Genomic DNA, 13,164 nt, shown 5'->3' with positions numbered 1-13,164 from the left:
GGCACGGGAGGGAGGCAGGGAGGTGGATAAAGCCCTGGCTAAGGCCATTTGGAAGTCTGTGCTGCAGCTTGGTGATGCAGTGACTTAATGAAGCTGCTGCTGTCACAGGGCCCGGGGACACAGGCGGTCGCTCCCAATCAATGCTGAGAGGTTAATTACACATTTACCTGAGCAGCAGTTTGAAATCCTCACCACGGAACCAGGAAGGGGGGGAACTCCTGGCTGCCTTGGCACCTGCAAGTGCGAGCAGCACCAGAAGTGTGTGTCTAGCTAGATGCCCCCCATAGCTGGCTGAACCTCGACAAGCTGTTTGCTGGGATTTTTGGGATGCTCTCGTCCCAGAAATCAGTTCCAGCTTGGCATCAAAGCCAGAACTGCAGAAGTTCACAGCCAAAAAGAAAAAAAACCTCTTCTCTGTCTTGCTCCTGAGTGCTGCTCCTGAGTGCTGCTCCTGAATGCTGCCTTACCTTTCAGCTGGAGCCATCCCGCCTCCTTCCGCCGTGCTCCACCGAGATGCCCACAGGGCAGGTGGTGGTGAATTCACCCATTTTTAATAAATAGATTTTAATTAACTTTTTAAAAAGTCCAGCTCATTCCAATTAGTGGAGGGTGACTGCATTTGTTCTCTCAGAGAGTGGGAGAGAGAGCACTGTGTTTTCAAGACCATCTGCTCATGAATCCTTAAAAAAAACTCGGGAGAGGAAAACAAGCGTTAGCCGGAGGCAGGGAAGGGTGAGGGCACTCTGGCAGCCTGCAGGGAGGCCTGGCCAGCCGGGGGGGGCCAGGGCTGCCACAGGAGGCAGGGTGGTCCTGACAGGATTTTGGAAGTGGGGAGCTCTAATGAGCTGTGGGAGAAGGGACTGGCAGTGCCTGGATGAGTGAGAAGAGAGGCAGCAATCCAGAGGGCTGAGTTCTGGCAGCCTCAGAGATGGGGAACTGCTGCCCCAGTGTGTCCCAGGCTTTTGTAGCTGGCTGGAGATTTCAGGAAAAGTGCTTTAGGATTCTCTCCTAGAGAAGGCATGCAGGGAGTTTGGTGCCCTGAATTCAAAGTGCCTCTGGGGTGAGCAGGAGGAAGGGGCTTTGTTTTCCTGGTGCCACCAGCAGCTGCAGCAAGATCCAAGGGTCTAGGACTACCTGGAGAGGGGAGTGGGGGCAGTGTCTGGGCCAGCTCTTTTCCCATTGCAGTGTGAGCTGTGGTAACCATGTTTCAAGCATCCACACCTCATTCATTTATTCCCCTTCCTTCAGAATTATCCCTTGTCCCAGTTTCTGGTCTGAGCTCAGATGGGGTGGCTTGGAGAGCTGCAGAAGGGCCAAAATCTTACTCTGCCCGTCATGCAAAAAGCTTGTCAGTGCAGTTGACTCAGGCTGGTTCCCTGTGCCCTCCAGGGAGATGATATCTTGGACCGCAGCTCGGAGCTGATCTACACGGGAGAGATGTCCTGGATTTACCAGCCTTATGGACGGAACCAGCAGCGAGTTTTCTTTCTCTTTGATCACCAGATGGTTCTCTGCAAGAAGGTAAGGACACAGCTAAGGGCATGCTGTGGGCAGGCTTGCCAGTCCAAAGTGGTTTTCAGGGCACGGTGGCTGTTGGCTGCACGTGCAGAAGAGGATGTGGAGAGCCCTGAGGAAGGACAATCCACATGCTCGGGGTGGGGAGCTCTCTGATAGAGGGATTTTTGTGCTCATAGCAAATCCAGCCTCCACTTGCTCTTTTCATGCCTTTATCTCATGTGCCCCTGGTTTGGCTCGTTGCCTCCCTTCTCGTTTTAGGTTTTGGCTGCAGTGTATGATCTGGGATTAGATAGCCCTGCAATTCCTGTATGAACTACAAAACCTGGCACTGGGGCTGACAGCCCAATTGCTGCATTGAGATGGTGATGAGCAGCAGCCAGGCTGTGCTGGGTGTCTGTGCTGGTGCTCGGGGAGAGGCTTTTCAAGCCTCATCCTCCTGTCTCTGCTGTGCAGGGTTTTTACAGAGCCCCTCCCTGGAGGAGCCCGTGGGGAAGGAGGGAGGGCAGTGCAGGATGCTGGTGCTGGTGTGCTGTGGTGTTCACAGCAGCAGGTGAGCTGTGATCCACAGAAACTCTGTCCAGCAGCAGCTCTGCTGTCCCACTGAGGTGACCCCAGCTCACTGCCACCATGCCTGTGTGACAGGAAGGGACAGAGCTCCTCAGTGCTGGCTGTGACAGGTCAGGATTTGCTGTCACTCCCTGCAGCCACACGGAACTGTGCAGGGAGCTGTCCCTGGGACAGCACAGGGCTGTTCCTGTCACAGCTTCTGGGCTCAGGACAGGCTGAGCCTGGCACCCTGAGGAGGCCCTGGCACCATGGGAAGGGCGTGGGTGGCTCCTGACTCAGCGTGGCATCACTGCCCCCTCCGCGGCCCGGGCACTGCAGTGGGTGGCACTCTCTCCTCCTGAGTCATGGCTGACTGAAGTTCTGCCTTCTGGAATGCCTGTGCTTGCTTTCCCCCCTCGTTCTGTGCCTTTCCCTCCTGGCCCAGCCCCGTGCAGGAGCAGCCAGAGCAGCAGTGAGAGCTGCAGTGAGCCTGGAGAGCTGATTTCCTTAGTGCTGACCTCCTGCTCTTTGACTGTGACCCTGAATTTCCAGTTCAGAAGGCAGCGCCCAGCCTGGCTTGCACTGGGTCTGGTCCAGAGAAGTATTGAGCATTCCCTTAACTCTGGGAAAATCCGGCTGGGATTGCTGTGGTCATCAGCACGAGTGGAGAGTGGTCAGCAGTTCACAGCTGGGGCCTGCAGGGCTCACCCGAGTTCAGCCAGTGCCAGTGTTCCACTGTCCTCCTCCCTCCTGCATGGAAAAGGCATTTCGGGGGGTGTGAGGTGCTGCATGGAAGCCCCTGGGGGTTGTGAGGGGGTCTGGGCCTTCCTGGCAGCACCACTGGCTCCGTGTCAGGACCTGCCAGGGCCTTGTGGCAGTGTGTGCCCACCCAGCCCTGGGGTGACAGGGCACAGGGGACACCCCTCTGGTGGCCTGTGGGCACAGGGCTCGCCCCACTGCAGTTCTGCATCAAACTGCAGCTGCTGCTTTTCAGCCTTGGGGTAGGAGGGGAGGTGAGGCTCCAGCTGGGCTCTCCCATCCTGATTACACTTTATTCAGAATGAGTGTCCAAGTTTGGAGTTCAGAGGAGTTTTAGCTCCATTTTGGGACCACACAACCCATGTATAAAATAAATGTGGGTGGTGTGTAGTCTGTGCTGTCTTGACCCCCCTGACAGATCCCAAGAGACAGGATCAGCTCTGCTTCAGGGCTGGGGGCCCTCAGGGAGGCACCATTTACCTCGAGGTTTGGGAAGCTGGGGCCAGCCTTCCTTACCCCCTGCTCTAAAATTGATGGAATATGATCCACACACTGCTGAGAGCAGCTTTGGAACTACTTAGGATGGCACATCTCAGTGAATCTTCAGAAAATCTGCATTTGTGGGTTTTCTTCAGGTGTAATAAATTAATAGGTATCATACATCCCTCATCATGACACAGTCTATAAGAAAATACTTTTAAAAAATTATTATGGTGTTTTTTATATTGTGTTGGCCTAAAGAGATTTTTAATAGAAATAAGGAGCTAATTCCTTATTTAGATATATCACAGCTGCTTCAGTTTGATGAAGGCATGGGAGGTATTCTGAGTGGTTTAGAAGGCAACCACACATTTCAGACAGGATCCCTCTCTCCAGATCTTCACTGCAGTTACCTGCACATCCTCCTCTCCTCCTGACCTGTGAAGGTGTTTGCATCCCCTGGTAACTCAGGTGTGTCCTGTGGTTGGAGAGGTGATACAGGAGTTCCATTGTGAGCTCCATTGTCTCCAAACCTTTTCCCCTGTGGGCTCACCCTGCAGGTTCCTGCTCACAGTCCATGCAGTGGGAGATGAGGGTTCTCCCTGCTGGCCCATCCAGTGTTCCCTGGGTGAGGAACACTGTTGGCTGTGCAGGTATTTCCAGTGTCCAGCTGCCTGCTTTCAGCAGCAGGTAACACATTTCCAGACAAAGCCCATCTGCTCTGCTCAGGTCCTCCTCTCCAGAGGCTTTGCCACCCCTTTCTCTTGGTGTCTGAAAACGTTGCAAGGTTTCAGGGCTTTTTTTTGTTGGACGCCTGGCCAGGGCATTTCTGTGAGGGAGAATAACTCTCAGGGAGGTCATTCCTGACATTATCACCTGGCTGTTGCCTGCTTTTGACACCTGCTGCAAGACTGGGAATTCCTGAATGCATTTCCATGAGCAGCCTTCAGACAGAGACCTGGCTTGGGAAGTGAGTGATCACCCAGGCTGCACTCAGATGTGCTTGGCAGATGTTATTTCCACCGCTGTGGGTGTACTGAAGCCTTCCTTCCAAGCAGGAAAGCTGCACTGAGGTTTCCAAGGGCTGCAGCAAGTGGAGAAGCTGACGCTGTGGCAGGCACCTCTTCCTGCTGGCAAACACCTTGCAGAGCAACTTGTGTGGGATAATTTTCACAAAAATAGTTCCCAAGCTTTACAGATAAGTCTCTTTGGCTTAGGTTTTGCCACCAGAGCCAGTAGTGGTCACTTCCTAACACCACCACTGAATGCTTTCCTGGTGCCAGGCTGTGAGGAGTTTGATCAGGTGAAATGGCCTTGTCAGCTATTCCAGGGTTCCACAAACTGAATGCTGAAACACCAGTTTGGATGTAGCTGTTCCTGATCCAGAGCCACTGGGAGAGCTCAGGATCCAGGTTTTCCTTGCAAAGCCAGGTAACTTTCAGCTGTTGGATCGATGTGAAGCTCTCCCAGTGAAGGTTTCCTGAAGCACAGGCTGGGGCACTGCCGTGGGCATGAGGACAAGGTGGTGCCTTTTCCAAAGAGCTGCTTGGAGACCCTACTTCAGAACCCCTGATGGGAAGGCAGAAGGGAATAGGCTGGGCAGGAACAAGCAGTGCCTCAGTGTGCCTTGCCATATGTGTATAATCAGGACAAAATGCCTATTTTGGGATGCTGGCCATAATTACCAAGGAATGAAGGCAATCCTGGATGATGGTAACACTAAAAGATATTGCCTTAAAGGCACAGGGTCCACTTTCCTTATCACCCTGAAGTTGAGAGAGTTTGACAACGAGATGCTTTAGATTTGCAAATCATGGTACTTAATATCCAGGCCTGTGACACACAGCATTAATTATGGTCACTTTGGGGATGCTCGAGGTTCTTAGCAGATGAGGATCTTCTTTTTTCTGTTCTGGGTAATAATTTGAATTCCCCCAATGGGCTCCAGGGCACTATGGCATGAGGCTGGGGATGACAGTGTGAAGTAGGAAGGGTTAACAGAGTTACTGCTCTAAATTCCACTTTTCTTTCACCAATAGCTGAGCAGTCCTTGATGGGGCCCCGTGTTTAGTGTTTTCTGACAGCGCAGAAAGATCAGTGACTGCATGAAACACATTTAGTTTTCATTTGTGCTTTTTATGTGTCTCTTGTAATCAGGAGGCAATGCAAGCTCCAGCTTGTGGTTTATTGCTGTTGCTGTCTTCCCTTGAGCTGCCTGAGCAAAGCAGGTTGGATGGGAAGCAAAATGAGACCAGTTTAATAGCAGTAGCCAGACAGCCAGCCAGAAATAGCGGTGCTACAGGAGATGGAGTAAATAAAATAATCCTGTCAGACTCCATTGCAGTCCAGGTTTCCAAATGGGAAGATAAAAGAGACATTTCTGAGTCCTTTCAGAGGAAGGTTTAGCTCCCATGTAGCTTCTGTTGGAAGCACCGAGGTGATCTTTGTACCAAAACAATGGCCCTGCTTTTATTTCAGGCTAAAGAGGGCCTGTGGGAGCAGCCAAAAATCTTGTTTGCAAACACACAGCAGCCCTGGGACAGTTCTTATTACTTTAAGTGGGTTTTTTACTTCATCAGCACCTCCCAGCTCTACTCTTTGTCTCCCAGTAATACAGATCTCCACAAAATGCCATGTTTTGGGTCAGGCCTGGGCCCAGCCTGCAGCAGGTGGGGAAATGGGTCAGGCTGGGCTGCAGCAGCTCAGGAGAGACTCAGTGCTGCCCTGACAGGCAGAGCCTGCTGCTGGAGCTGGGGTGATTCCTGGGGTGTCCTGTGCAGGGCCCGGAGTTGGGCTCTGAGGATCCTTGTGGGTCCCTTCCAACCCAGGACATTCCACGATTCCATGAGGTGGGCAGGGAGATGACCAAAGAGAGCACAGTGCCTTGGTCACAAAGTGTGAAATGACGTTTTTAGAGAGCAGGGTTGCCCCAGCCCTGCTGGCAGACCCCTGTGCTCTTGCCCAGCTGGTGCTGTCTGCAGGCAGGAGGTTTCTGTGGGACCACAGGGCATGGAAGGGAATTTGGAGATGCTTCAGCAGTCCCTTGGCCAGCAGACAGCCAAGGAAGGCAAGTCCAGCAGTTAAAACCAATTATGAAACAGCACTGCAGCTTTCAGGCAGGGGTACTCCAGGGAAGAAAACATTCCTGTGAATGGTCCCACAGCATGGAATGTTCAGTGAGCCTTTGCAGGGCTGTGCAGGTGACATGCCCTGAGCAGTGTCACAGGGGCCCATGACACGGTGTCCCAGGGCCTCATGTCACAGTGCCACAGGGCCTCATGTCACAGTGCCACAGGGGGCTCATGCTGACCTGGACCTGCTGCCCTTCCTCTGCCTTGGGGGAGCAGAGAGGGAAGAGCAGGCTCTGGTCCCTGCTCCCCCAGAGAGGGACTGGAGGAGCCAGCAGGAGGAGTGCTAAAATCCAGAAAGGGCTGAATTTGGAGTTCCCCACCTCTGTGTGGTTGTCTGGGCAGGGATCAGGTTTACAGAATTGACAGAACTCACAGAATGGCTGTGCTGGAAGAGACCTTAAAGATCATCTAGTCCAGCCCATGCCCTAACACCTCCACTAAACCCTGGCACCGAGTGCCACATCCAGGCTTTGTTTTTAGCCTCCTGTGACCATACAGATTTGCAGGACACTGCAAAACACTCTGTGCCACACTTACCCCTCCTGGAATTGCAGTGGGTGTAAGTTTGGCCCACAGGCAAACCTGCAGGGCTGAAAACTTGCCCCTGCTGCTGTAGCCTTTCATCAGCACCTTGTGAAGCCCCTGGGAGCAGCTGGGGAGGCCAGCAGAGCAGTGACGTGGCTGCACAAGGTTTCCCATCTCTGATGCAGGGGTCTCCTCCTGCCAGGTCTTAGGAGCTCTTGGAGATCTGTATCACACCTGAGATAGCTCAGCTACCTCAGATGGCATAAAATCACCAGGTTGGCTCCTGTGGTAGTATTAGAAACAGAAAAGTTTTAATAAAAGGCGAAATAACAAAGCTCTTTACAGAGAAAGGCTGAGCCAGGGGCAAGAGGTTCTTGCTCCTGGTAAAGCACCTCACAAAAGCAATTAGTTCTTTTGTTCTCTTCTTTTTCTAGTAAATTGCTTAAGCAGGACTTTTTGGCTCCTATCCAATTGGCTATCCTTAAGTTTGAGGTAAAGTCCCCAAGTTCCTATGAGGTGTCTTTTCACCTAATTGAGGAGAGAAAGATCTGGGCTTTTTACCTTTTTAAGGAGACAAAGTATAGTTTGGTCACTCAGTCAACAAGGGGCCCATTCCTACACATCTCCTCCTGCCATCAGTCCTTTGGAAAGGCCCTCGCCAGGCTGCTTTTCAGCCAAAGGGATGGAACAAGGAGGGAAGAGGGCATCAGAATGGCAGTGCTGTTCCACTGAATCCATGGAGTGAGAATAGCACTGCCACAGAAACTCCCTCAGCCCCAGCCCTCCCCCCTTGGATCGCACAGTGCAGCTCCACAGAGCTGCCCAGGGTGAGTCCAACGTCTCCTCCCCTCTCAGGAGCCAGACAGTGCTGAGGAATTGGGCAGGGATGTGCTGAAGAATTGGGCAGGGGTGTGCTGAAGAATTGGGCAGGGATGTGCTGAAGAATTGGGCAGGGATGTGCTGAGGAATTGGGCAGGGATGTGCTGAAGAATTGGGCAGGGGTGTGCTGAAGAATTGGGCAGGGATGTGCCGGCCTCCCTGCACAGCTACCCTCGTGCAGGAGGAGTTACATAAACCTAGAGCAGCAGCTCTGCTCCCCAGGGACACTCCTGGCAGGCTTGGGGTGGGAAAGGAGTGGCTGAGAGGGTTTTGGGGAGGTGGTGGTGGCTTCCCCCTGTCCCTGATAGGATCCATCCTTCAGCTCATTCCTGGCTGGGCTGAGCAGACCCCATTTCCCTCAGCCCTGCTGCTGTGTCTGAGGGCTCAGAGCAAAGCTCACAGGCTCTGGCATCCAAACTCTTAGCAGAGCTTGGACTTATTTTCTGATATCAAGAATATTGAGGACAAAAACACTCCAAAGGGTTCATTGAGCTTTAGGCCTCGTTTGGACTGAGGCCTGTTGTGGTGTCTGCACTGAGCTCCACCATGTGTCACTGTTACTGTCCCATCTGAGCACTCAGCCTCTGCAGGGTTAAATTAAATGTACAAATGCTACAGAAAACTGTCCCCTTGGTGTTCATGAAAGCAGGCTAGGCTGCTTTTGTCAGAAGGTCTCTGTAAGGTAAATTAGACTTTAAAAATGTAAGCTTGGAATCTTTTTTTTAAAAGTCAAAGAACGTTGAAAGCCTTCATGACTAAAGATACCCAAAGACATGGCAAAGTGGCAGCGTGCCATGCTCTCATTGCTCACGGCAGGCTGGGCAGAGGGAAGAGACAGAGCAGGCTAGCAGGAAAATCAGGACAAATTTCAGGAGTACGCTGGGAAACTGTGCTCCTCTGCTCTGCAGTCAGTGCCCAGGTGGGAAATCACAGAGGGGTCTGAGACCCAGCCACAACTCAGTGCAAAAGGCAGCTCAGCCTCTTCCCAACCTCTGCCTTTCCCAAAGCATGAGCTGGTGTTTGGGTGCAGTTGCTGTGAGCCCTGGCTTAGTCTTTGCCTAATTCCAGCTGTTCACTGGCCATCACCCTTTCCATGCAGCTGCTCCCCAGGGGCAGGGCTGGCCAGGGTGGGTCTGTGTCCTCATCCTTGGCTGCCTGTTCTCCCCTGGACACTGGGGACACTCACCTCTGCTGAGGTGATCTGCAGGGATTGCTGCTTTTCATCCCTGCCCAGACCCCCCAGCAATCCCTGGGCAGCCCTGGCAGCGCTGTCCAAACTCTCCTGGAGCTCTGGCAGCCTCAGGGCTGTGCCCATTCCCTGGGGAGCCTGGGCAGTGCCAGCACCCTCTGGGGGCAGAACCTTTCCTGAGATCCAGCCTAAACCTGCCCTGGCACAGCTCCAGGCCATCCCTGGGTGCTGTCACTGGTCACAAGTGAAGAGATCAGAGCTGGCCCTGTGCTGCCCCTTGGGACGATGTCAAAGGCCTCACTGAGGTCTCCCCTCAGTCTCCTTCAGTGAACAAACCAAGTGCCCTCAGCTGCTCCTCCAGGCCCCTCAGGGCCTTCCCCATCCTCGTGGCCTCCTTTGGATGCTCTCCAATGGCTAAATGTCTTTTTTATATTGTGGTGCCCAAAACTGCCCCAGCACTGGAGGTGAGGCCACCCCAGCCCAGGGCAGAGCAGGACAGTGCCCTCCCTGGCCCAGGACAGGGATGTCGTTCCTCATGGCTCCAGGGCACTGCTGATGCTCTGGAAAGCTGGTGGGGATGGAGTGATGATCCCTGTTGGAAGAGCCACAGAGTTGCCTGTACCTCCTCCTCCCTGTGCCTCTCAGGGCTGGAGGGCTGTGCTGTGCTGCCCACAGGCCTCCTCTGCTTCCCTGGGCTCTGTCAGCTCTGATCCCAAGGCATGGGAAATGCTGAGCTGTTCCCACACAGCTTTGAGCTGTTGGAGATCCACCATGAGAGCCCTCCAGTGTGTGTCTCACTGAGAGCTCCCCATTATCTGTACAATAAATAAATGTCATTATCCCATGGTAGAGATGGGGAAGGGCTGAGGCACAAATGTCATTTCACCTGGAGCCCCAGGAGCTGCCCTCACAGGGCCTGGCTGCATCCATGCCCTCAGAGCACATAATTCCTCCCCGAGTCATTCTGAGCCTCCTTTGGCACTGGAATATGCAGGGTTTGATAAACGGGAGCACCAATAACCTACATATGCAGTGAGGAACTTGTAATGGATGATTCTGTGGCTGGCATCTCCTGTCCTGGCAGCTCCTGAGAGGGATCTAATGACTCAGGCTGGAAATGGCTCTTTCCCCGTTTGTGCTTCACGGATGATTTGTTCTACGCATGAGAAGTCGAGTGTGACCTAGCACAGATAAACCACAGCTCCTGAGAAAAGGCACCATCCCAAATCCAAACCCTTGCCTGAGGCCTCCCCATCCACCCCTGCACAGCACACACCCAGGAGTCAGTGGGGGAATATGGAGCTCTGGAGTGCTGCACACATGGGATGAAGCTCTGGGACCAGCCCAGGTCCTCTCAGTTGCTCGTTTCCTCCTTGGGTGCCCTGTGCTGCTGAACCCCTGAATGGCTTTTGCTGATGCCATTTTGCACTGGTGACTGCAGATTGCCCTCTTTGTCATTACTGTTCTTTTTCCCCTGGAAAAAAGAGAGAACTGACCTTTCCTCTCCCACAGGCAGTGGGAATTGACCCAGAGGGATTTTACCTTTCCTCTCCCACAGGCAGTGCCAGGCACAAGGAGCTGTGCTCTGGACTAGTGGGGCAGACAAAAGTTAGAGATGAAAATTAGAGAGCAGGAGAAGCAGTACAGAAGACAAGTAGGACTCAAAGAGCTACTGAACAGTGATTTACAGGTGCAATCCTTCCTGAGGTGTCTAAATCCACTCCAACAGGAGCATAATTCATTGTGGGAGCCCATCCCAGTGTCCAGGTTTTGCAATAAAGCTCAGCCTTGCTTTCCTCATGATGGCCACCAAGATTTCTTTCCTTCCAAGCCCAGTTACATGAAGTGACCTTCCCCCTTCCAGGAGGGGACAGTGATGGGGGTGGGGGCAGAGGGGGTGGCCCAGGCAGGTCCCAGGGCAGGGCCAGCCCCAGGCATGGCCACAAAGCCCAGCCCAGCACCGGGAGAGCAGAGCTGTGGGGGGCTTATGTAACCTGTCAGAACTTCGCTTTGTGCTCCCGTCAAACCACTTTTTTTGGCTTCATCTTTTCCCTGTGAATCCTCAGTACAGATTACGTGAACAGACTGCAGAGCATTATTCAGAAGAGCTTAATTAACCTCAGTGAGGGGAAGAAAAGGAAATGGGAGAAGCTGTAGGGTAAAAAAAGATCATATTTAGACAAATAAGTGCAAATGACCCAGATGCATCAATTTCCTTTAGAGGCAGGCAGGCAGGCTGGATGCTGTGCAGAGGCTGCAGGTCTGTGCCACTGCTCTCCTGCTGCTGGCCCCACACTGCCCCAGGTCCTGCTCATCCTACCTGCTCCAGCCCTGCTCCACCTGGCACCTCCTCTCACACCATCCAGCTGCAGCGCTGGGGAGGAGCCCGGGAGAGCAGCTGTTCCCTCTGCAGGACTGAGCACACTCACATCATCTCTGATGGATGTGTGTCTAACCTTCTTCTGAAAATCCCCCAGGAATGCCGTCCCAACACTTCCCTCTTTTGTCTCTTCTAGGGTTTAACTACTCTTCTAGATAGAAACATTTTTTCCCAAGTTTCTAATCCTGTTCTCCCTTGTGGTAAATTAAGACAAGCCACAGTCAAAATGGAGAATAACTGATCACCAGCCTCCTTAAAGAGGAGCAGCTTTCACATACTGGAACACCAACAGCACGTTTCATTTTAGTTGTGGCCTTTCTAGATTAAACAGCTCAATTTCTTTGGCCTTTCCCCACTGATAAGGTTTTGAGAGTCTTTTTTGTGTTTTTTATATTTTCTTGGTCTTGCCTGATTTAACTACAAGAAGTAATCTTGTGTGATATTCAGAAGTGGCCAGTGCAGAGCAGCCCATGGCCACCCTGGCTGAGCCATGGGCAGGATAATACACAGGACCAAAGGAACAGAGCCAGCCTGCGAACAAAGCTATATCCTAGAGATTAAGAATTTCTTCATTTCCCTCATTCTAATTCTCTCATTTATCCCTGGATAAATTGGAACTGTTGGAACCCTGGATGCTGAGAATTTTAAACTTTCTGTGCTGAAAGGCACAGACCCCCAAGAGAATACTATTGACCTGAGGCTGTGGAGAAGGTTTCCAAAATTGATTGATAGAACTGGGATTGTGGGTGTGGAGTTTGAATAGAAGTGTGTGATATCACAGGGTGGAAAACTTAGAGTTTAAGGATTTAGAATATAGCAATATATAATGCAAGATGGAGGTTTTAGGGCAGAGGCAGGCTGTTCTTCTTCACCTTTCTCCATGGGTTTGGGTGGTTTTGTGCAATTAGACAGAAAAGTCTGCATTGTGGGACATGAGTGATTGGTTATTGGGTTAAAAGTGAAAATAATTTAAGTGTCATTTCTTAATTGGACTGTTTAGCCTTAAAAGACCTTGTAGAGAAAGATAGTGAGCTGTTTTGTAGCTTGTTAGTAGAATGCTGTAGGACTCAACTTGTAGGATTGTAATACACAAAACCATCTGAGTCTGAACACCAAACACCGTCTCGAGCGCTTCAATCCTGGCCTTGACAGAGGTGGAAAAGAAGTTAAAGAATTGACATTTGGTGGTGGCCTGTGTGAGGATTGAACTGATGACCTTCAGAGATAACCAGGAGCAGGAGCAGCATTCCTGTCCTCACAAAGCCAGAGCTCCTCTCAGCTTCTGCAGCAGATAAATCTCCATTTTTGTGCACAGATCTGCTTTGTCCTCCTGCCACGCAGTGCTTACACCAGGCTGGTGGAACAATCCATTTCCCTCTTCAGCCTCACAGTGCTTTCCTTAATCTCATATTTTCTTTGGCTCCATGGATATGCTGGGAAAAGGACAGAACTGTGCTGGACAAAGTGGTGTGAGGAGCAGCAGGTTCCTGTCTGCACCTGGCAGAGCACACCAGCAGCATCCCTTCGTGGCCTCTGTGCTCTCTCAGTTTCCTCTTGTCCATGTGCGTAAAAAGCTCCTTAAAACAAGGGTTTGGCCTTGTTTGCTGGCTGCTGTAGGCCTGATGAGTACCTGCATTTTCCTGAGCTCAGTTGCACTGCAAGGTGTTTGAAGAGGGCCATGCTTCACTAAGAGGCTGAGTAGTGTCTTTTATTGTTTAAAAGCTGTGATAAAATAGCCACGGATCAAATAATTACTG

The 13,164-nt window shown here is 51.9% G+C and overlaps 1 protein-coding gene across 15 annotated transcripts in view; it reads left to right on the top strand.

Moving 5' to 3' along the window:
- The window catches only part of ARHGEF9 (Cdc42 guanine nucleotide exchange factor 9), a 194,728-nt gene that overhangs the window by 163,292 nt on the left and 18,272 nt on the right, over nt 1-13,164 (top strand). For all 15 annotated transcript variants that reach the window (XM_039731058.1, XM_039731056.1, XM_039731055.1 and 12 more), the window contains one exon: nt 1,390-1,521. In XM_039731058.1, coding sequence (XP_039586992.1) covers nt 1,390-1,521 — 132 coding nt within the window. The remainder of the gene's footprint in view (nt 1-1,389; nt 1,522-13,164) is intronic.

The sequence above is a fragment of the Passer montanus genome, unplaced genomic scaffold (assembly GCF_014805655.1).
Source record: "Passer montanus isolate IOZ18808 unplaced genomic scaffold, ASM1480565v1 scaffold76, whole genome shotgun sequence".
NCBI classification, from domain to species: Eukaryota; Metazoa; Chordata; class Aves; order Passeriformes; family Passeridae; genus Passer; species Passer montanus.
The sequence above is the reverse complement of the archived record's forward strand: the minus strand, read 5'-3'. Positions and strand labels throughout refer to the sequence as shown.